Source organism: Dictyostelium discoideum (genome assembly GCF_000004695.1).
Source record: "Dictyostelium discoideum AX4 chromosome 6 chromosome, whole genome shotgun sequence".
Classification (NCBI taxonomy): Eukaryota; Evosea; class Eumycetozoa; order Dictyosteliales; family Dictyosteliaceae; genus Dictyostelium; species Dictyostelium discoideum.
The window spans coordinates 909,454-933,323 of NC_007092.3; the positions used below are offsets into that span (position 1 = coordinate 909,454).

At 22.0% G+C, this 23,870-nt stretch overlaps 10 protein-coding genes across 10 annotated transcripts; 7 read left to right on the plus strand and 3 right to left on the minus strand.

Annotated features, from left to right (window-relative positions):
• Positions 1–160: 160 nt before the first annotated feature.
• Positions 161–406, plus strand: DDB_G0291898 (hypothetical protein; the record flags this gene model as incomplete). The annotated part of the gene is made up of 2 exons (XM_629898.1): positions 161–173; positions 255–406. The coding sequence occupies 2 exons, from the start codon at positions 161–163 to the stop codon at positions 404–406; spliced, it is 165 nt and encodes a 54-aa protein (XP_629900.1).
• A 1,155-nt stretch (positions 407–1,561) lies between these two features.
• Positions 1,562–2,341, plus strand: DDB_G0291900 (hypothetical protein; the record flags this gene model as incomplete). The annotated part of the gene is made up of 1 exon (XM_629899.1): positions 1,562–2,341. One exon carries the CDS (start codon positions 1,562–1,564, stop codon positions 2,339–2,341), a length of 780 nt encoding a protein of 259 aa, XP_629901.1.
• Positions 2,342–2,429: 88 nt separating this feature from the next.
• DDB_G0291902 (cyclin-like F-box containing protein) lies at positions 2,430–3,614 on the minus strand (the record flags this gene model as incomplete). The annotated part of the gene is made up of 2 exons (XM_629900.1): positions 2,430–3,403; positions 3,578–3,614. 2 exons carry the CDS (start codon positions 3,612–3,614, stop codon positions 2,430–2,432), a joined length of 1,011 nt encoding a protein of 336 aa, XP_629902.1.
• Positions 3,615–4,339: 725 nt separating this feature from the next.
• Positions 4,340–4,534, plus strand: DDB_G0291944 (hypothetical protein; the record flags this gene model as incomplete). The annotated part of the gene is made up of 2 exons (XM_629901.1): positions 4,340–4,357; positions 4,391–4,534. The coding sequence occupies 2 exons, from the start codon at positions 4,340–4,342 to the stop codon at positions 4,532–4,534; spliced, it is 162 nt and encodes a 53-aa protein (XP_629903.1).
• Positions 4,535–5,637: 1,103 nt separating this feature from the next.
• On the plus strand, positions 5,638–7,428 carry DDB_G0291904 (hypothetical protein; the record flags this gene model as incomplete). Its single annotated transcript, XM_629902.1, has 1 exon — positions 5,638–7,428. The coding sequence occupies one exon, from the start codon at positions 5,638–5,640 to the stop codon at positions 7,426–7,428; it is 1,791 nt and encodes a 596-aa protein (XP_629904.1).
• Positions 7,429–8,422: 994 nt separating this feature from the next.
• DDB_G0291906 (DENN domain-containing protein) lies at positions 8,423–12,227 on the plus strand (the record flags this gene model as incomplete). Its single annotated transcript, XM_629903.1, has 2 exons — positions 8,423–8,946; positions 9,041–12,227. The coding sequence occupies 2 exons, from the start codon at positions 8,423–8,425 to the stop codon at positions 12,225–12,227; spliced, it is 3,711 nt and encodes a 1,236-aa protein (XP_629905.1).
• Positions 12,228–12,337: 110 nt separating this feature from the next.
• On the minus strand, positions 12,338–13,582 carry DDB_G0291908 (hypothetical protein; the record flags this gene model as incomplete). The annotated part of the gene is made up of 3 exons (XM_629904.1): positions 12,338–12,532; positions 12,624–12,879; positions 13,014–13,582. 3 exons carry the CDS (start codon positions 13,580–13,582, stop codon positions 12,338–12,340), a joined length of 1,020 nt encoding a protein of 339 aa, XP_629906.1.
• Positions 13,583–13,829: 247 nt separating this feature from the next.
• On the plus strand, positions 13,830–15,206 carry bcs1lB (mitochondrial chaperone BCS1; the record flags this gene model as incomplete). The annotated part of the gene is made up of 1 exon (XM_629905.1): positions 13,830–15,206. The coding sequence occupies one exon, from the start codon at positions 13,830–13,832 to the stop codon at positions 15,204–15,206; it is 1,377 nt and encodes a 458-aa protein (XP_629907.1).
• Positions 15,207–16,632: 1,426 nt separating this feature from the next.
• gerD (germination protein) lies at positions 16,633–21,449 on the plus strand (the record flags this gene model as incomplete). The annotated part of the gene is made up of 6 exons (XM_629906.1): positions 16,633–17,029; positions 17,112–17,387; positions 17,497–17,829; positions 17,909–18,190; positions 18,293–18,601; positions 18,709–21,449. 6 exons carry the CDS (start codon positions 16,633–16,635, stop codon positions 21,447–21,449), a joined length of 4,338 nt encoding a protein of 1,445 aa, XP_629908.1.
• A 326-nt stretch (positions 21,450–21,775) lies between these two features.
• DDB_G0291912 (peptidase S10 family protein) lies at positions 21,776–23,381 on the minus strand (the record flags this gene model as incomplete). Its single annotated transcript, XM_629907.1, has 4 exons — positions 21,776–22,022; positions 22,163–22,692; positions 22,819–23,075; positions 23,165–23,381. 4 exons carry the CDS (start codon positions 23,379–23,381, stop codon positions 21,776–21,778), a joined length of 1,251 nt encoding a protein of 416 aa, XP_629909.1.
• Between the last annotated feature and the right edge of the window lie 489 nt (positions 23,382–23,870).

The following is a 23,870-nucleotide window of genomic DNA, read 5'->3' on the forward strand; positions in this document are numbered from 1 at the left end:
TTTTTAATTTATTTTTATTTTATTTTTTATTTAAATAATCTTTAAATTGTAAATAATATTATTTATTCTATTAATTTCTTTTAAAAAAAAAAAAATTTCATTTTATTTAAAAATCATTTACATTACATTAAATAATAAAATAAAAAAAAAAAAATTAAAAATGACAATAATTGGTAATATTTTTTTTATTTATTATTTTGTTTTATTTAAAAAAAAACTAATTTTAAATTTTAAATTAATTATAATAATTATAGCACCAACTACTGGCTCTGTTTCAACTGTTAGTTCTGTATTTAAATATGGTTCAAATAGTATTTCAAGTGGTTCTGATTCTTGTTCTGGTTCTGGTTCTTATGCATATGGTGTTTCATATGGTGTTCCGAAAATAGGTGTCAGTTTAGGATAAAATGGACTAATCTTATAATTTTTAAACCACTATATTGGGAAAAGTGTTAAAATTAGCAACCCAAAGAAATCTTGAATTGATGGGTCATCTTGTAGGGGGTAGTGTGTATGAACCAATTAATAAGTGAATTTGACATGTCTATTTGTATATTTTTTTATAAATTCATTGTTTCAAATTCCTGGAAAGTCGTATAATTCACTCATGTCCGAGTGATATTGAGTTATAATAATTTGATTTAATAAATTGAAATCAATTTGAATGTTTATATTTAATATTGAATGAAAAATAGAAAAATATTGAGATTTATTAAATATGGACATGGATTATTCAAACCTATCAAAATACATTAGTATTGAAAAAACTGGAAATAGGAGGTGTGGCCATAAATAATTTTTTTTTTTTTTTTTTTGTGTGATAGTATATGTTCAGTTCACAAAAACAATTGAAAATATCCTGGCACTAACAATAGCTTTAAAAAAAAAAAAAAAAAATTGGATAAAATATTAAAAAGATGGATATCCATTTTGGATAATTAAAAAAAATATGGATGGATAAAGATAATCAAAAAAGACACTTTTTATCCAAAAATGGATATAGGTAAAACACTAGTTTATTAGGAGGAATTTTAGGAGGGAATAAAGGTTTACTTGGTGGTTTATTAGGTGGTTTTCCAAATGCAAATTTTGGTATCAATGTTGAAAAACTAAAAAAAAAAAAAAAAAAAAAAAAAACCAACCTTTACTAAATAAAATTATAACATTACTACTATTTCATAAGCATTCATTTTTTAAAAAATAAAAAAAAATATTTAAAATAAATTATAATAATTTTAAAAAACGTTGATGATTTTAAAAAATAATTAAAAAAATAAAAAAAAGATAAAAAAATGATTATTTCATGATATATCAATGAAATTAAAGTAATAATTAAGAAAAGACAAAAAGCTGTGTTTAAAAAAAAAAAAAAAAAAAACAGAAAAATCAATTCTTGATATTTTATCAAAATAAAAAAATATTTGACACAAAAAAAAAAAAAAAAATCATAATGAAAATAAAAAAAAACAAAAAAAAAGTTATAATACTAATAATAATAATAATAATAATAATAGTAATAATAATATAATAATAATAGTAGTAATAATATAATAATAATAAAATGTCTACAACCAATACAAATAATTTATTTTCATATGAAAAATATACGAAACCTGAAGGTTATGATTATGATGAATGTGATGATTCCTCTGATGGCAGTGATGGTAATGATTATCTAGATAATGAATCTTTCACAGTAAACAAAAATTATAAAAATAATGGTGGTGGTAGTGGCATTTCAAAACCAAAAAAGAAACAACCATCGCAACCATTGCAAGAACAAGAACAACAACAACAAGAACAAGAACAACAACAACAACAACAACAACAACAACAACAACAACAACAACAACAACAACAACAACAACAACAACAAACATTAGAAACTTCAGAAAATTTAACAACAACAACAGAGAAATCATCAAAAACTAATAAAAAACAAAACAAACATGAAGAATTAAATGAAACAATAGAAGAAACAAATAAAACAAAGAAATTAACAAAATCAGAGGTACAATCAATTATAGATGATGAAATTGAAAATAAGAAAAAAGAGAGGTTACCTTCAAGTGAAGAAGTTTATAACCGTATTTTATATGACCATTTATTAAAGGATAAAATGGATGATTTTACCATATTCTATGAAGATCGTTTCGATGGTTTAAAGAAAGCTGCTTTTAAATCTTTCGAATTTGGTGTTGTACCCTTACATAGAATTAAAAAATTTAGTTATTTAAATACAATAGTTTGGGATCGTACCGAAAGAATTTATGATTTCTCAATATTTGATTGTATTAATAATAATAATAATGAAAATAATGAAAATAATGAAAATATATAAATAAATTAAAAAAAAAAAATATATATTCATTTATTTATTCATTCATTATTTAATTTTACACATTATTTTTTTTTTTTTATTTTTATTTTTAGTAAGCATAGATTCTAGTATGTCTTCTTGAATCGCAACTACTATTACTATTATTATTATTATTATTATTATTATTATTATTATTATTATTATTATTATTATTATTATTATTATTATTATTATCGTGACTATTGTTATTATTGTTGTTATTGTTATCATTATTATTATTATTTGTGTTGAAAATTTCATTACTTGAGGAAGTGATAGTTGTAGAAGAAATTTGTTGTAATTGTTGAATTTCTTGTTTCATTAAAAATAATTTATAATTGTTTTTATTCCTAAAGTGAGGTGGAGGAGAATTTGATTCACTCTTTGATGAAGTAAACATACCAGTGAATTCTATATTATCGTGAATTCTAAGTACATGTAATTGTAATGAATCTTGTTGTAAATTTTGATCATCTTGTTGAATTTTCATTCCATTACTAGAATTATTATTATTATTATTATTGTTTAGTTTATGTTGATTATTATTTTGATTATTATTTAAAGTTAAAGTATAGATGAAAGACCAACCACTATCACCACCTGTTAATTTAAATTTTAAAGATTGACCATTAAAAGAGATAAATTCAGCCTCAAATTTATTTTTAGTATATTCAACGATGAAATTTAAACCGTTGAAAGAGACTTTGGTTGAATTTAAAACTTGAACATCACACCACTGTTCGTGCCATGTACCAATGAATTGTGAAACTGATTTAATGGTTTGTAATTCTTGAATGTAAACTTGTTTACATTGTTGAGTGTTTAATAGTTTTGGAAATTCATTCAATTGGAAATGATAACAAAAATTGAATCGAATCATTGGATAAAATCCTCTCCATATCCAATCATCTTCTGCTAACACTCTAAATGAATAACAAACTCTACTTAAACAACATAATTCTATTGGTGTTAAATATGATAAAATATATAATAATATATCATATGGTAATTCTTCACAAATTGTTAAATTTCTTTTTTTTGAATCTAAAAATAGAAAAAAAAAATGAAAAAAAAAAAAAAAAAAAATGAAAAAAAAAAAATAAAAATAGAAAAATAATAAAAAAAAGGGTTAGTTGGTAATTATTTAATTATTTATTTTTATTTTTATTTTTTTATTTTTATTTTTATTGGTCAATAAAAAATTATTTTAATAATTACTATAGCAATATAAATTTTCTTTCATTATAATATCCATTTTTGAAATAACAATAATAATAATTTTCCAATTTTTTTTAAAAAAAAAAAAAAAAAAAAAAAAAGTTGAATAGAAAAATAAAATTAAAAAAAAAAAAACAAAAACAAAAAGGAAATTAAAAAGACCTTTGTTTTTTTTTATATAATTAATATATTTTTATATTTTTTAAAAAATTATTTATTTAATTTTTTCAATTTTTTTTTTTTTTTATATAATTATTTTTTTATAATTCTAAAAAGAAAAAAAAAAAAAAAAAAGTTTGGGGTGGGGAAAAAGGAGGTGTTTTTTTTTGGGGTGAAAGGGAAAAAAAAAAAAAAAGGGGTGGTTAAGGATAAAAAAAGCCCCCATGTGAGTAATGGGACAAGTTGGTTGGATTTTTAAAGTTTTGTTATAATTAATTATACCAATAATATTAAACCTTTTTTTTTGAATTCCTGTATTTATAAAACAAAAACAAAAAAAAAAAACAAAAAAAAAAAAAATTTTTGGATAAAAAAAAAAAAAAAAAAATAGAAAGAAAAAAAAATAAAAAAATAAAAAAACAAACTATTAACTACCTCTCACTCAATAATAATTTTAATGGGGAAAATAAAAATTCAGTTTGACATAAATGCTTTTTTTTTTTTTTTTTTTTTTTTAAAAAATTTTTTTTTTTTTTTTTTTTTTTTTTTTTTTTTTTTTGACTAACGACATTTTTTTTTTAAAATAATGTAGAGTATTTAAATATGGAAACAAATAAATATGTTTTTTTTTTTTTTTTTTTTTTTTTTAAACAGCCTGTTGCTTGCTTCTTTTTTTCCAATTTTTTTTTTTTTCAAATTCAATTCATTAATCTGTTTAGTAAAACTCAAATTCAATTTTTTATAAATATCTTACTTCTCAATAAATATAATTTTATTGATATAAACATAAAAAAATAAATAAAATAAAAATAATTTTTAAAATAATTATCTGTTTTCATTGAATTTATTTTATTTTATTTTATTTTATTTTTTTCATTTTTTGATATTTTTTTTTTTTTTAATATTTTATTTGTTAAAAAACAATCTATAAATTCTAAAATTAGTTTGTATTGTTTATATAATTATTTAAAAATAAATACCAATAATTATTAAAATTCCATTTTCAATTTTCAAAAATCATTTTTATTAGATTGAATGTAAATATTAAAATAAAATAAAAAAAAAAAAATAAAAAAAAGAAAAAGAAAAAAAAAATAAAAAAAAAAAGAAAAAAAAAACACACAGAGATTTTTTTATTTTTTTATTTTTTGTATTGATAAAAAAAAAAAAAAAAAAACAAAAAACAAAAAACAAAAAACAAATTATAATCAAAACAATTGCATTTCTTTTCATTTTTTAAAATATTTTGGTATTTTTGTTTTGTTTTTATTCAATTTTTGTAAGAATTTCTTTTACGAGGATTTTTTTTAAAAACAGATTGAATTTGGTAAAAAAAAAAAAGTACTTTTTTTTAAACAATTAAAATATTGTGATTAGAGTTTTAATCCTTAAAAAAGATTTTTTGAAATTAATATTTTGATAAATTTTTATAAATCTATTCCTATTACTAAATTAGTTTATTTTATTTTATTTCGATTTTGATTTTGAATTTTTTTTTTTTTTTTTTTTTTTTTCCAAATTAATTTAATAATTTTCATTTTTTTAAAATCATATTATTTTTATAAAAAGGATCATTTTTATTATTATTTTTATTTATTTCAATAATAATAAGGGGATAAAAATATAAATTTCTTTTTTAGGATTTTAATTTAATATTGTCTAAATAAAGACCCAAAAATGAATAAAAATAATATTAATTCTAAATAAAAAAAAATTTGTTTTAAACAACATGTTTTTATTTTTTTATTTTTTTTATTTTTTTTTTCAATTTTTTTTTTTTTATTTTTTTGAATTTTTATTTTTTATTTTTTTTAAAAAAAAGCAAACTTATTATAAAAATTTATTTCATTCTTTCAATACGCGCCAAAATTTTCTTTTTTTTTTTTTTTAAACAAAAGTAAATGAAAGAAGATAAAATAAATAGAGTTTTAAATTGCAATTATAAAGAGTTTTTAGAAATATATAAAGATGAAAGTAGTCAAAATGATTATCATTTAAAAAGAGGCGATATAAATATAAAATTTACAAATTGGGCACAACAGACAACAACATCATCATCATCATCATTATCAACTACAACACAAACTGTGAATGAAGAAAGAACTATTATATTTCAAGCACCAATAAATGCACCACAATCTGTATTAAAAATTATTGGAAAAAATGCAACTACAATCAATGAAAAACAAAAGTTATCAATTAATCATAAACAATCAAGTATACATATTCAAACTTTCTATCAACCAGATATTATGGGTGAATATTTTAGTGTTGAAACTGAATGGTTTCTTAACACAATCGACAATGAAAAATGTTCATTAGAACTTTCAATTCGTGTAACTTTTAATATGACATTTGTTGGTAACCTCTTTGAAGTTTTCATTATTAAAGCTGCTTCAGAATCTGCTCTTCAATATGTTGATATTGTTGAAGAGTTTTTAATGAAATTAAATAAAGAAAAACAATTAAAACAACAACAACAATTATTACAACAGCAACAACAACAACAAAAATTAAAATTACAACAACAACAACAACAACAACAACAACAACAACAACAACAACAACTACAACAACTACAACAACTACAACAACAACATAAAAAACAAAATAAAAAAGGATTAAAGCAACAAAATAAAAATAAAAATAAAAATAATAATATTAATAATAATAATAATAATAATAATCAAATAGTTCAAAAGTTACCACAAGAACCATATGAAAATTGGACAGTAGATTGTAATGTTGATCAAGTAAAGAAAGATTTGAATGTACATTTAGATAATTTAAAATTAAATTCATTGAATGCGTCTCAAGGTTTATTAAAAGTAGAAATTTCAATATCAGAAATGAAATCTGAGCAACAATTACAAATACAACAATTACAATTACAACAGCAACAACACCAACTATTACAACAGCAACAACAACAACAACATCAACAACAAAATGTAAATAATTCATCCTTAAACTCAACATCAACAAGTGGAGACTCATCTACATCATTTTTATCACCTTATAACCTTGGTTTAACTTCAAATAGAATAAATCATCAACAACAACAACAACAACAACAACAACAACAACAACAACAACAACAACAACAACAACAACAACAACAACAACAACAACAGCAACAATTACATATTTACCAACAGCAACAATTACATATATACCAACAACAACAACAACAACAACAACAACAACAACAATATAATCATCAACAATTACAAATTTATCAAAAGCAACAACACCACCACCAACAATATCATATGCATAATCAACAACGGTTACAAATTGAAGGTAATAATAATAATAATAATAAAAATAATAATAATAATAATAATAATAATAATAATAATAATAATAATAATAATAATAATAATAACAATAATAATATGGATATGAATATGAACAATATAAATATATCAAACATTTTAACAGAGATAGAATATAATAATAGAGCATTAAAAGAACAAAGATTGGTTTCTGAAGAAAGGATTGAGGAAGAGATTGAATCAATCTCTCAATATTTCGATGATATGGTGAAGTTACAAGAAGAAAGTAAACCTTGGTTCCCATCTTTTATTAATATTTCTTCTGTAATTATTGCTTTAGCTGTAATTTTATCATTATTTTCAAAAAGACCTATAATTCAAAAACAATTATTAAATCAAAGAAATAAAATATAATTTAAACAAAAAAAAAAAAAAAAAAAAAAAAAAAAAAAACCTAAGAATTAAGAATTAAGAATTAAAAAAATAAATTATAAAAAAAAAAAAAAAAAAATTAATTGCAAATTATAATTAAATATATCCATAATATTTATTGGTTTATTTATTGTCAATTTTAATTAATGTTTATTTTTTTTTTTTTTTTTTTTTTATCGTTTTTGGAATAATTTTTTATTTTAATTTTAATTCTTTTAGATATAATAAATTAAAAAAAAATCCTATTTATAAGAAATATAAAATTACCAATAAAAAAAAAATTTTTTAAGAAAAGAACATTGTTTTAAGAAAATTTAAGCCATTTCAATCAATAAAACCATTTTCAAATCCGATTTTTTTTTAATTTTTTTTTTTATTTTTTTTTTTTTTTAATTGGATAAAAATAAATTAATCGAGTGTCAAATTTTAAAATTTAATATTTTTTTTTTTTTTATTTTTTTTTTTTTTGGGGTAACAATTGTATATAATTTTTTTTTTTTTTTATTTTTTTTAAAAAAAAAAAACCAATATTCACACACCAATAAACAAACACATAAATTGTTATATATATATATATACAAAAAACACATTTATGTGTGGTTTTGTTATTTATTAGTATTAAAATATTTTTTTAAAAATAATAATTTTTTTTTTTTTTTTATAAATAAAATACATATACAAAACAACGACAAAATTAATTTTAAAATAATTTCATATTAACATTTCAATTCATTTAAAATTATATTAATATCCAACACTTTTTTTTTCTTAAAAAAAAAAATAATATAAAAAAAAAATTAAATAAATAAACTATAATTAACATTTGTGTTTTAAATTATTACTTTCACATTCATTTGTGGAAAAAAACAAAACAAAACAAAACAAAACAAAACAAAACAAAACAAAACAAAACAAAAAAAATAAAAAAATAAAAAAATAAAAAAATAAAAAAAATAAAAAAAAAATAAAAATAATTATGATCGAGTCCATACAGCTTGAAGAAAAAGAAAATATTATTAATAGCGAAAACAAAAATATCAATAATTTTAATAGTTTAATTGATTTTCAAGATGGGAAAGAAATGAATAATAATGATAATGTTAATGAAGATAATACAAATAATAAATTAAGTAATAGTGGTAGTAGTAGTAGTAGCAGTAGTGGCGGTGATAATAATCGCGGTAATAAAAATACTGTTGATACAATGGTAAATGATTCTAAAGAGATAAATAGTCATGACATTAGAGTAATTGGTGAAATTAATAATGATTTAAAAAATAATAATAACAATAATAAAAATAATGACTTAAATAATGAAAATAAAAATAACTTAACAAGTTCATTAGATCACCAAAATATAAATAATTCTAGTATCAATAGTAATAATAATAAGAATAATAGACAAAATTCAAGTTCAAATACAAATGAGGAATTTTCTTCAACAATTTCAACATTTGATAATTTTTCTTCAACTACTTCAAATAATAATGATTCAATTAGGTATGATTTTCTTTTTCAAAAAGTAATAAAACTACGTTACATATTATATTTATTAATAAAATCTTTATTTTATTTTCAATTGAAAATTATTTAGTAATAAAGAAGAAAATAATTTAACAAATGATGAATTAATGATGGAAAAATCATTTTCATTAGGAGGACAATTTAAATCAATTAGAGAAGGAGGATTAATTGAACATTTTATAGTTGTTGGATTATCAAAGGATACAGTTATTAATAGTGGGGAAAAGGTTTCACATGATGGCAAAATTTTATATCAATATCCACCTGACAAACCATGTGATCCACAAGTTGTTAATTTTTGTTTTCCAGATGGTATAAAGTTAATTCAAGTTAAAAGAAGACATTCATTGACCGAATTGAATTCAGTACTCTACAAATCATTATCACAATTGGAAGGTTCAGATAGTTCCTTTATGTTTTTAATAACTGGTCAAGATCATTTACTTTATGGTTCTTGTGTTTTAAACACTGAGATGATCAATGAATTACCTGGTTTTTTCCCTGAATCTTTAAATCGAAATGATATGGATACTTATGGCGGTAGTGGTGGTGGTGGTGGTGGTGGTAGTGGTGATGAGGCTGTTGAACAACCACCTTCAAGTCCTTATTGTTTCTTTACACCAAGATGTTATTGTGTCATTAGTAGATTTCCATTTTTTAAATCACATTTCGATTTTATTTATTCAATAATTGGTAAAGAAAGATTAAGTAGATTAAATAGATTTTATCAACAACAAGAATTATTTGAAAAAAATTTACAACAACAAAAAGAACAAGAACAATCTTCATTAGCAAAATCACAATTTCAACAAGCTCATAAAAGATATACTCAATATAATTATAATTCTTTACAACAATCTCAACCAATTCAATTAAATCAACATCGTCAACAACATCACCAACAACAGCAGCAACAAATAATTCAACAACAGCAGCAACAACAACAACAATTAGAACAACAACAACAAAATTTATATAAGCCAAGACCAAATAAACCATTACCATTACCACCAGGTAGTTTAAATAAAACTTCTTACCCAAGTGGAAGTTTATTTTCACCACTTTCATTTACACCACCTGATGATTCTCCAAATTTTATTTCAAATAATTTTAAATCAAATAGTGAACAATCTTCATTACTATCTGATCAACAATCTAATCAGCATCAACAACAACAATTAAGTTTTTCACCAAAAATTGGTCATTTTAGATCTGTATCAGTTAATAATAATAATAATCATTCAAGATCACATTCAACACCAATTTCAAATCAAACTAAAATTGCAATTCAAAATCATTTAAATGGTGGTGGTAATAAACAACATTTAAATGAAGTTTGTTCACTTGAAACTATCATTGATGAATCTTTAAATAAAATACATGAATCATTAGGTTCATCTGATAATTTTGATGATGATTGTGATACAAGTGACTTGGGTTCTTCAAATAATAGTTTTTCAATTTATAATAGTTTTAATAATTCTGTAAATAATATGACACCAAATCATTTCTTTAGTAGTAATAATAAAAATGAAAATACTACTTTTAATTCACCACCACCATTAAATAATGTAGAATATTTATCAGAATTAAATGGTGGTTTAAAAAGTAATCAACAACCTCAACAACCAATTCAAAATGATAATGAGTTATTATTATCACCATCACAACAACAAACTTCTCCAAAACCTTTACCAAAAGTACCTCCAATTTTAAATACACATTTGCCACCACCAGTCTCAATTTCATCATCAAATATAACCTCAACCACAACGACAACAGTAACAGTAAGAACAGCAACAGAAACAATAGGAACTACAAATATAAATAATTCAAATAATTCAAATTTATTACCACCACCACCATCAGCACCACAAATTTCAATTACTCAATATCTAACATCATCATCATCAACTTCATCAACAAATTCATCATCAACAACAAATTATAGAAAAAGTGTTTATGCAACACCATCATCAATGACACCATTAACATTACAACAACCATCATCATTGGCATCTTCAACATCTTCGAATAATTCAAATAATTCAAATAATTCACCAACAACAACAACCACTACAAATAGTACAAAAAAACCATCAATATCACCACCAACTAATACAAATATTAAAAAATCAACAATACCAACATCATTTTCATCATCATCATTATCAAGCTTATCAAATTCAAATAATTCACATCAGCAACAACAATCAGAACATCCAAGTTTAGTTGAAGAGGAAATTCAAACGATTGAATATTATTATTCAAAGAGTGTACCATTGGAAAATGAAAAATTATCATTACAATTTCCTGGTGATTCAAATCCAACTATTTATGGGTGTGGTGATGATAGTTTTCAACTTGAAAAATGGTGTTTATCAGGATTAGTGAAAGCATTATCATTAAAAACTCTAATTCAAGCAATGTCATGTATTCTATTGGAAAAGTATTTATTGGTAACATCGAAAAATATTGGAACCATTTCAAATAGTGTTTTCGCATTCATACCTCTACTCAAACCATTCATTTATCAAGGTGCATTTATACCAGTTTTACCAAACTCTGCATTGGATGCATTGTATTGCCCTATCCCATTTATAATTGGTATCACAAAGAACTTGGCTACTCTAAGTAGTGAAATGCCCGATGCCTTATCAAATTGCTATGTTTTAGATATCGATAGAGATCTAATTATACCTGGTTCAAATTGTTCACCCATTTTACATTTACCAAATCAAGATAAATTCGAATTCATATTGAAACCTCATTACAATGAAGTCTCAAAAGAAAGTAGAAAAAAATATTCCCTAGATTATCCTTTCAAATCAATTCCAAATGATGCAAAATATTTACAATCAATTTCAAATGAATTTAAATTATTCAATCGTTTCATTCTAGAAAGTATAGCTTATCTAATTGATTGGAATCCTTCTTTTGATTTTGGTAATCATTCTCATCGTGATCAATTATTAAAATTAATTTCACCTTTAAATCAAAATTTCGTTGATCAATTCTTATCTTCACAATTATTTACTTCTCATACTGAATTATTATTTGAAAGAAATATTTTAAATTATAATAATAATAATAATAATAATAATAATAATAATAATAATAATAATAATAATAATAATAATAATAATAATAATAATAATAATAATAATAATAATAATAATAATAATAATAATAATAATAATAATAATAATAATAATAATACCTTAATTTTAAATCATTATAAATCAAATAGATTATAAAAAAAAAAAAAAAAAAAAAAAAACTTTGTATATGTATATAATAAAGATACTATTTATTTTTTTAATTAAATAAAAAAAAAAAAAATATTTAAAATTAATTTATTCTTTTTTTATTTATCACTTTCTTTTCCATCTTCTCTTTCATCTTCTTTTTCATCTTCTTTTTCATTTTCATCATGATTATTTTGTTTTGGATTTTCTTTATTTTTCTTTTTTGGTGTTGGTTGAAGTAAACCTGCTAATCCAACTAAATTAAATCTTTTACATTCATTATAATTTGAAACAATTGAAACTCCACAATAAAACTAAAATAATAATAATAATTAATAATTAATTAATAATTAATAATTAATAATTTTATAAAATAAAAATAAAGAAATAAATAAAAATACCAACTTTTATAATTTCAATAATAATTGTTAATTCTGGATTATTTAAATCAACTTTATGATTTGGATTAATTAATTTTGCAATTTCTTGAATATATTCCATTTTATTAATTTTTTCATTATTTCTGGATTTAAATTCAATTTTATATTTTATAATTTTTTCTATTGGATCACAAAAATATTTATCAATTAAAATTTTAATTTCTTCCATCATATTTGATAAATGAATAAATTTTGAAATTGGTATAAGTCTTGAAATTTCTCTTATTTATAAAAAATTATAAAAAATAAAAAATAAAAAATAAAATAAATAAAATAAATAATGAATATAAAGTTATTAAGTTAATTTTTATAATTATTATTATTTTTTGAAAAAAAAAAAAAAGGAAATTTTTACTTTGTTTTTAAAGTTTTTGAAGTTTCACAATCTTTAAAAATTCTTGAAGTTAAAGAAATTGGGTCAATATTTGAATTTTCTTTAAATGCCATAAATGCAATACCATTACATTTTAATGTATATTTTTTATATGGTGCTGATTTACCTGTAGTTTCTTTAACTTGTTGTAATTCTTGTTCAAATGCTTTATTAAAATCAAAATCATCATTATTATCATTTTTATTATTATTATTATTATTATTTTCATTAACATATTCATTTAATAAATTATATAAATCTTTTGTTGCTTGAACTTCTCTACCATTACCAAATGTAAAAAGTAATCCTGGTTGACCAAATATTGGATCATTTAAAACGGCTTTTGATGGTTTTAATGTTGATGGTAATGATGATTCTTCTTTTTCTTCTTTTTTTTTACCTTTTTTACTTTTTTCTTTATTCTCTAATTCCACTTCATCTTTTTTTTCTTCTTCTTCTTCTTTTTCATTATCTTTTAATTTCTTTTTATTTTCATCATTTTCATCATTTTCATTTTCAATTTTTCTTTTTAATTCATTATTTTCTGACATAATTATTTCTGTTTTTTTTTTTTTTTTTTCCTAAAATTATAACCAAAAAATTAAAATAAGAATAAAAAAATAAAAAAAATGAAAAAATGAAAAAAATGATCGTTTTTTTTGTTTACAAAAAAAAAAAAACTTTTTTTTTTTTTTTTTTTTTTTTTTAATCAAAATTTTATATTATTTTCATCATTTTACATTTTTCTTTTTTTTTTTTAAATTATTATTTTTTTTAAAAAAAAAAAAAGAAAAAAAAATGGAAAATGTAATTACAAATAATAATAAAGGATTACCAAAATCAATATTAAAATTTATACCAGAACCAATTCAACCATTATTTGAAAATCCATTTTTTTCAGCAGGTTTCGGATTGATAGGTGTTGGTTCAATTTTAGCAATGGGTAGAAAAGGATTTCAACAAGCAATGATACAATCGAGAAGATATTTTTTTGTATCAGTAGAGGTACCAAGTAAAGATAAATCATTTCATTGGTTAATGGAATGGTTAGCAACTAAAAAGAATAAAAACACAAGACATGTTAGTGTTGAGACTACATTTCATCAACATGAATCTGGTGATATAGTATCAAGAATTAATTTTGTACCAAGTGTTGGTACACATTATGTATTTTATAGAGGTAGAGTTATAAAAGTTGAGCGTTCAAGAGAGAAGAATGTAATAGATATGAATAGTGGTAATCTTTGGGAATCAATTACACTCACAACTTTAGGTACTGGTAGACAAGTTTTCCAAAATCTAATTGAAGAGGCAAAAGAGATGGCTTTAGAGAAAGAGGAGGGTAAAACTTTAATTTATACATCAATGGGCACCGATTGGAGAAGATTTGGCCACCCACGTAGAAAGAGACCCATTTCATCGGTCATTTTGGATAAAGGTAAATCGGAATTAATCATTCAAGATGTTAAGAAATTTTTAAATAATTCAGATTGGTACAATGATAGAGGTATTCCATATCGTCGTGGTTATCTTTTATATGGTCCACCAGGTACAGGTAAAAGTAGTTTTATCACTGCTTTAGCAGGTGAACTTCAATTAAGTATTTGTATACTAAATCTTGCTGGTAAAAGTGTTAGTGACACTTCATTAAATCAATTATTAGCAACTGCACCACAAAGATCAATTATTTTATTAGAAGATATTGATTCTGCAATTCAAACTGGTAATCATGATTTATCAGCAAAAAGCAATTCTGCCAATGCACCTTCAATTTCATCAGGTGGATTACAATATCAAGGCTATTATGGCAATCCTTCAGTTAGTAGTGGTGGTTCTGCTTTAACTTTTAGTGGTTTATTAAATGCATTGGATGGTGTAGCCGCAAGTGAAGGACGTATTTTATTTATGACAACTAATCATCTTGAAAAACTTGATAAAGTTTTAATTAGACCTGGTAGAGTTGATTTACAAATCGAAATTGGTTTATGTTCATCTTATCAAATGGAACAAATGTTTTTAAAATTTTATCCAACAGATTTCGATTTAGCGAAACAATTTGTTGAAAAACTTGAAAATTATAAATTTAGTCCTGCTCAACTTCAAGCTTACTTTATGACTTATTCAAATAATTCAATTGAAGCAATTAATAATTTAAATGAATTAATAAAAAAATAATAAAATAAAATGAATGTAATCGTTCTATTTTATTTTTAGAATTTAATTATATTCATTTTTTGTATTTGGTTTTTTTATTTTTAGGGAATATATTTTAAATAACTTTTATAAAATCAATATTCTCACAATTTTTCTTTTTTTTTTTTTTAATTTTTTTTTTTTTTTTTGAGTATTAATTCAAAAAAAAAATATATATATATATTTTATTAAATAATGGAATATATATATTTGATATACCAATTGTTACCTATATTTGGTTATCAAGTTGTGTATAAAAATGAATAGCCTATCCATCTAAAAAGAGCTATAATTGGTGATCAAAACTTATTATTTTATTCCACCCAATAAAACAAAATGATTTTATGGTTGTTAATTTTTTTTTTTTTTTTTTAAAAAACAATTGATTTTCATATTTTAATGATTGTCAATTTTATTGATTGTGTTTAGATTTTAAAATATTTTTTTTTTTTTTTTTGTTTTCTGTCTAAACACTTCAATTAAATATAAATTTATATCTTTGCTGTTTTCAATAAAAAAAGGAAGATTACCAAAAAAAAAAAAATTATTATAAAATTGACTTTTTCTTTTTAAAAAAATTTATAAGAATAAAATGTGATTACAATAATACTATTATTTTTAAGAAATAAATTAAAAAAAAAAAAAAATAAAAAAAAAAAAAAAAAAATTATTATAAAATTGACTTTTTCTTTTTAAACAAATTTATTTATAAGAATAAAATGTGATTACAATAATATTATTATTTTTAAGAAATAAATTATAAAAAAAAAACTATAAAAAAAAAATAAAAAAAAAACAACCAATCGTTGTCTTGTATCTGTGATTTCTTAAGATATTTGTTTTTATTGTTGACGTTATTGTTGTATGATGTTATATAGCGTCATGAACCATGCCCGGGTGAGGTTGAAAAAGATTTTGTTGTTGGTATGAAAATAAAAAAAAAAAATAAAAAAAATAATTGGGAATTGTTTTTTTTTTTTTTTTTTTTATAAATTAATTAATTCCACAAAAAAGTTTTTTCTCATCGGTAAAATTTTCTTATCTATCGATTATCGTAATTTGATGTGACTCACGATTGAACAACAACCTTCGGTTTTTTTTTTTTTTTTTTTTTGTAAATACTTATTAAAAAAACGATTGTCAATTTTTTAGCAGATCAAGATTTTTCATTTGCAGATATAAGAATGATTCAAAAAAAAAAAAAAAAATCTTAATTTATTTATTTTTAATTTTTTTTTTTTTTTTGTAAAATTAATTTTTTTTTTTTTTTTTTCTATAAATTTTCTTTACAAATGTTTTTTTTTTTTTTTTTCTTTAATAAATTATTATTATTATTTTATTTATATAAGTATATATATAAAAAATAATTAATAAATTTATAAAAATATAAAAAAAAAAAAAAAAAAAAATGAATAAATTATATTTTTCAATTTATTTTATAATTTTATCAATTTTAGTTACTTTATCAAATGGTCAATTATTTCCAATTACTCCAGTCCATTCAGTAAATGTTACATTAATTGATAATGCTTCTTCACTAATTAATGCATTCGAATTACATCCATACTCAACAGCCGACTCAAGCTGTAGCTCAAAATTTGAATTCCTTGTTGATGGCAATGGTGTTCCAATAGAATCCGTTGTTCTTTCTAAAGGTTGGCCACAAGAAAGATTAAGAGTCAGTGATTCAAAAATAGTATATTTATATTATGATTATAATGGTTTTGGTTCATATAATGTTACTATTAATATTAAATTAAAAGATACTCCATTAGTTCAATACCAATTAGAATTTTCATGCACTGGTAAGTAATAACATTTATTAAAAAATAAAATAAAATAAAAATATATATATATATGTATTTACTAATATTTATTTACCAATAGAATTTGACTTAAGTAAAATTGAAATTAAATTTGCTCAAGAATATCCATTTTCTGTAGTCAACCAAAATTTTGCATCATGGGTTACTGTTAAAGGTTTTGATATTAAATCTACATCTTTATCAACCAGTGGTTCATCAGGTACTTTCGGTGCATATGGTATGTTTATTTGGAACACACAATATATTGTGGATCATGTATATGAAGATTGGAGTGTTACAATTTTATTTTATGGTGGTAAAACTTTAAATCTTACTACAAAATCATATTATTCTCAATGTATGTATTCTTTTTTTTTTTTTTTCAAAATATTATTAATATTTTATTTTTAAAAGGGTTATTAATATTTAAAAAATTTTAATTTTTTATTTTTATTATTATTTTTTAGATGAAAATCAATTACCACCATTACCATATGAAACTAAATTCTTCCCACCAGACATTCTTGATTCTGAACCATTTAATCCATTTGGATTTTATAGTTTCCCATTATCTAAATTTAAAATTAATACAACAATCTTTAGACCTTTCCAAGTTTTAAATGTTGTAAACTATGGTTCAATTTTATCATTCCCAACCAAAGGTATTAAAGGTGATATGGAATATAGTACCCTTTTTTTAAAAGTAACAGGTGAAAACGTTAATGAAATAGATTTTACAATTATTAATCAAAATGGTCATAATCCACTTGTTAAAACTAATTTTACAATTGAATATAATAGTAAGTTTTATTATATATATATTTTTTTTATTATTATATTTTAAATAGTTTTTATTAATAATATATTTTCTTTTTATAGAATTCTTTTTCCCAAATTTATCAAATGTTCCAGTTAATCTTGAAGTTGAAAGTGATATGTTTTGTACATCATTTTCAAATAACTTTTTTAAATATACAAGTTATTTATATCAATTCGATACCAATTCTGTCGTAAAAGGTTTCCCATATGGTTTCTCTGGTGATAACAATAATTATAAAAATAATATTTGTTTTGAAAGAACACCACAAGCTACTTATATAAATTTTAGAACTGAAAACAACTATGATGATTATAAAACTTTTAATGTTCCAGAATTACGTCGTAAGTTAACAAAAAAAAAAAAAAAAAAAAAAAAACTATTAAAGTCAAAATATTATTTTTTTTTAAATATTAATTTTATAAATAATTTTATTATTATTATAGCATATGAATTTTCACCAATAAAAGTTGAATCATATAATATTTTAACAGTTTCACCAACAAAATTCCTTTTAACAATTAATATTTCTTCAAGTGTTGGTATTAATGCAGTACAATTTTTATCAACAGTTTCAAAATCAAGTTATGAATTTTTAATTAGTGGTGATAAATATAATGGTACTTATCAAGCTGTTATCGATGTTTATAATACTCCATCATTTAGAGATGAAAATGGTAATTGGTTAAGACTTTATGATGGTTCAATCGTTTCTAGTGATCCAATAGTTTATTTTAAATTACCATCAATTCCAAGTATGTATAAAATTTTAAAAAATTTATAAATTTGTTTATTTATTTTAAACTAATTAAATAACAATTTTTTTTTTTTTTTTTTTTTTTTTTTTTTAAAAACAATTTAGGATCAGTCGGCTATAATTCATTTTCAAATATTACATTTTTATATGATAATATTAATATGACAAGGGATCAAGATTTTTATAATATTGCATATTTAGAAAATGATGAAATTCCACGTGATTTACCATTTTCATTAATTTCTTTAGATCCAGTAACTTATTCTTATTTAACTTCAGTTAGATTAATTAATAATATTATGTACCCATTCACTTTTGATCCAACCATTAATAAATTCACAAGTAAATTTGTTATTCCAGCAAATACTGCATTCGATAAGATTTCATTTGCAATTATTGGTGGTTTATCAACAGAATTTTATTATTCAGGTTTTACAATTAATAATTCACCAGCTTTCGATAATGAAGGTCCATTATTTAGTGAATTCTACAAAGTAAATGAAAATACTACTTATTCCTCTTTAGGTTATCCAAAAACTTCTGGTTGGAGATTTAGAATCACTGATAAATACAATGGTTTCAGAAATGGTTTTATTAAAGCTATGGGTTCAGTTGATAGTACAATTATTAAATTAAACTTCACTGTCCACGATAGACTTAATGGTGATAAACACGATGGTTTATATGAACTTTTACTCGCTTTAGTACCAGAACAATGTATCACACAACAATATACTATCACTCACGTTGAACTTTATGATGACAATAACATTAGTTCAATTTTCAAACTTTATTCACCAGATTATTACTTAAAGAATCCATTCATTAATATTTATGCTCAAGGTTTAGAAGTTACTACAATCTCTACATTCTGTAGTGAACCAATTATTGACGTTTTACCAACTCTTTCCCAATTCAGAGTTTACAATCAATCTGTTGATGTTGGTTCTGGTAATAGAAGAGTTTCATTTAGTTTTGAAGCATCATCAGATAGTGGTATGAAAAGATCACAAGCACCAATTATTTATCTCACAACAAATTTATTTGAAATCGTTGAATGTGAAACAAAATTTATTATGATTACACCAATATCCAATCTTTACTCTTGTTCAGTTGATCTTCCATTCTCATTTGGTTATCCAGGTAAATTATTTTTGTCAGTTTATGGTTTAATCAATAATGGTGGTAAATATGGTGGTGCTAGTACAAAGGATTTACGTGATCTCGGTTTCCAATATTCTATTGATACTCAATTCACAAATTATACTCCAGTTATTACTCAAAATGATAATATTTTATCCGTTCATTCAGATTTAGTATTCTTTGGTTATGGTTTCAATAAAGTTGTTGATGTAATTGTTAGATATAAAAATCAAGAACCAGTTCATATTGCACCAACTCAAATCTTTGGTTCAACTGCAATTAAACTTCAAATTACTCCAACTGAATATCAATTTACTATTCAAGTTGTAAATAGTGAAGGTATTTATTCAAATGAATATAAAATTAATCCAATAATTTGGAGATATCAATTTAATCCAACTGAAACACCAACTGAAACTCCAACTGAAACTCCAACTCAAACACCAACTCAAACACCAACTGAAACTCCAACCCAAACTCCAACTGAAACTCCAACTGAAACTCCAACTGAAACTCCAACTGAAACTCCAACTGAAACTCCAACTGAAACTCCAACTGAAACTCCAACTGAAACTCCAACTCAAACTCCAACTGAAACTCCAACTGAAACTCCAACTCAAACTCCAACTGAAACTCCAACCCAAACCCCAACACAAACACCAACACCAACACCAAACCCAGGTAATTGTAATGTTAGTGTTACCCTAAAGGTTACTTCTCAATGGGTTGAAAATAATCAAAACTTTATACAAGTTGAGGCAACTATTTTCAATTATGGTCAATCAGAAATCACTGGTTTTTCATTCCAATTATTTAATATTATCAGTATTTGGAATGTTGATCAAACATCATTCAATAGCTACAGTCTTCCAATTTGGTTACCAGCCATTCAAGTTGGTTCATCATTCAGTTTTGGTTATATTCAAAAAACTGATACTGTTGTCCCACTCTCCTCCCAATCAGTTGTATGTCAAGAAATTCCAACCCCATCCCCAACTCCATCACCATCCCCATGTATGATTAATGTTTCTCAAAGTATCGTTAATTCATGGAGAGAAAATACTCAAGACTTTATTCAAGTTGAAGTAAACCTTAAAAACATTGGTCAAAATACCGTTTACCAATTCTCATTCGAAATATTTGATCTTGTTAACATTTGGGGCGTTGAATTATTATCAAATAATACTTATCAACTCCCAAGTTGGGTATATAGTATCCCAGTTGGTTCATCTCACAATTTTGGTTATATCCAAAAATCAAACCATCTTTTACCAATTTATTCACAATTACCAACTTGTCAAGTAACTCCAACTCCAACACCAACTCAAACTCCAACTCAAACTCCAACTGAAACCCCAACTCCAACCGAAACTCCAACCGAAACTCCAACTCAAACTCCAACTCAAACACCAACTCAATCACCAATTCCAAGACCAATAACTTGTTCAAAACTTGATGATGTTCTTAATTTCAATAGCACAGAAACTATTTACTGTAAAGGTAGAGGTCCAACCTACTGTATTGATGGCTATGGTTCAGAATGTGAAACCAACGATGTTGATGGAAGAATTAAATGTACAACAAAGAGCAATTTCATGAGCTGTAAGGGTGATCATTTAGTTTGTAAATCAAACTATCTTACATGTAAAGTCAATATTTCTGAAGGTACACCATTCCATGTTCACGATTCTTCTTTACAATAAAATATTTTAAATAACCTATCAAAGAAATAAATAAATTTTAAAATTTCTTTTTTAAATTATCTCTTTCCAAATAATTTTTTTTTTTTTCTTTCTTTACTAATTTTATTTATTTATTTTTAAAATAATATAATAATAAAAAAAAAGTTTTTAAGAAACTACAACACTAACCAAGCTTATATTTAAATTCTTTAAGTTTAATTGAATGAATATCATTACAATTTATTACAATTTTAATTTTTCTTTTTCTTTTTCTCTAAAAAAAAAAAAAAAAAAATAATATTATTTAAAATATTATTTTTTTTTATATATTTATATATGTTTAAATATTAATTTTGAATAAAGGATTCAACCATAGCCAAAGCAGCGACAGGTGCTTCTCTTGGTGCCATATGAGATGCTCCAAGAAGAACTTGCATTGTAAGATTATCATATGATTGTGAATAACCAGAAATTGTATTACCATTAATATATAAAATTTTTCTTGGTGAGTTATTAAATTCTTGATTGTATTTCCATTTAAGTTGAGAAGTCCATTCAGTACTACCTAAGAAATTACAAATCCAATCATAGTTTCTATTTTATTTAATTTTTATTTTTTTTTTTTTAGGAAATGTTGTATATTAGTATTTATAAATACTAATTTTTAATGATGATGAATTTGTATATAGGTGGTGTAATAAATAAAATAAAATAAAATAAATAAAAAAACATACCCATTATAAACTAAAACTTTATAATTTTCTAATAAAGTTGGAATATAATTAATTGGTGTATTAAACCAATCTCTAATGATAGCACTATATGGTTGAGTACTACAAACATTCCAAGTAGAATTTGGTAAAACTCCAAATGATTGTTTGGTTGATGCTAAATTAAGGTAATCAATGATAGCTGTAAAGTTATAACAAAGTGGTTCATTTGGATAACATGTCTTTGATACATCATATACATTGAAATTACCTGCATACTCTTGAACGATATCCATAATGTTATTACAAATTTGAGTGGTCATATTATAATCACCTGAATCTATTGCTTGTTGACATGATTCATATAATCCTTCAGTTTCCTTTAATGCATTAATATCAAGCATACCATGTGCATATGCAAATGGTCCAAGTGATCCATATTGAATGTATGGGTCAACCATACCATTACCAATTGCAAGACCTTTAAGATTAATTGTTGCTAATCCTAAATTCTTTTGATAAATATAATATGAAAAACTTGGTACATAATGACCCTATAAAAAATTAATAATAATAATAATAATAATAATAATAATAATTAGTGTTAAATATACTATTTATGTATTATTTTCACTATATATAGTGGCGGTAGTGGTGATGGTGGTAAATAAATAACTTACTGCATATGATTCACCAAAAATATATAATGGTAATTTAGAATATTTTGGATATTTTGAAAGGAATTGAGTTAAGAATGAATATAAATTTTCAGAAATCTCTGTTTCTGTAGTACTATAACCATCACTATCAACAACATAACTGAAACCGGCACCTAATGGAGAATCTACATATAAAACATTTGCAACCATATTCCATGAATTTGGATTTTCTGATAAAGTTAAATTATCATTTACAAAATATGGTCCATTTTCATAAACTATTAAAAAAAAAAAAAAAAAAAATATAAAAAAAAAAGAATTTATTAGTATATGCACGTGTAACTTTACAATAAAAAAAAACACTTACAAGCTGCCATTAAAGATGAACAACCTGGACCACCTGTAAGCCAAAGAATTAATGGATCAGTTGATGGAGAATTTTGTGATTCATAAAATAAATAAAACAAATTTGCATTTGTTGTTTCATTAACATTGAAATAACCACTTAATTGTAAAGTTGGTGTACTATTTGATACATTTATTACAAAAATTATTGAAATAATAATAAATAATAATTTCATCATTTTTGTTCGTTTCTTTGTTGAATGTTTGGATTAAAAAAATGAAAATTCCGTTTTTTTGTTTTATTGTTTTTTTTTTTTTTTTTTTTTTTTTTTTTTTTTTTTTTTTTTGTGCTATTCCAATTTTATTTTTATTTTTATTTTTATTTTGAAAAATAAAATGAATTTTCATTTGCATTTTTTTTTTTTTTCTTTATTCTTTTATACTTTTTTTATCTTTAATTTTCTTTGCTAATTAGCAAACCCAGTTTCGTTTTTATAATAAGAATTATTAAAAAAAAAAAAAAAAAAAAAATAAGAATAATAAAAAAAAAAAAAAAATAAAAATAAAAATAATAAAATAAAAAAAAAAAGAAAATTGATGAAACCATTCTGTTTTTTTTTTTTTTTTTTTTTTTAAGATTTAAATATTATAAAAAATAATAAGAAATTATTATAAAAAAGTTAATAAATATTTAATTTAAGTTTATTATATACTTTTTTTTTTTTTGC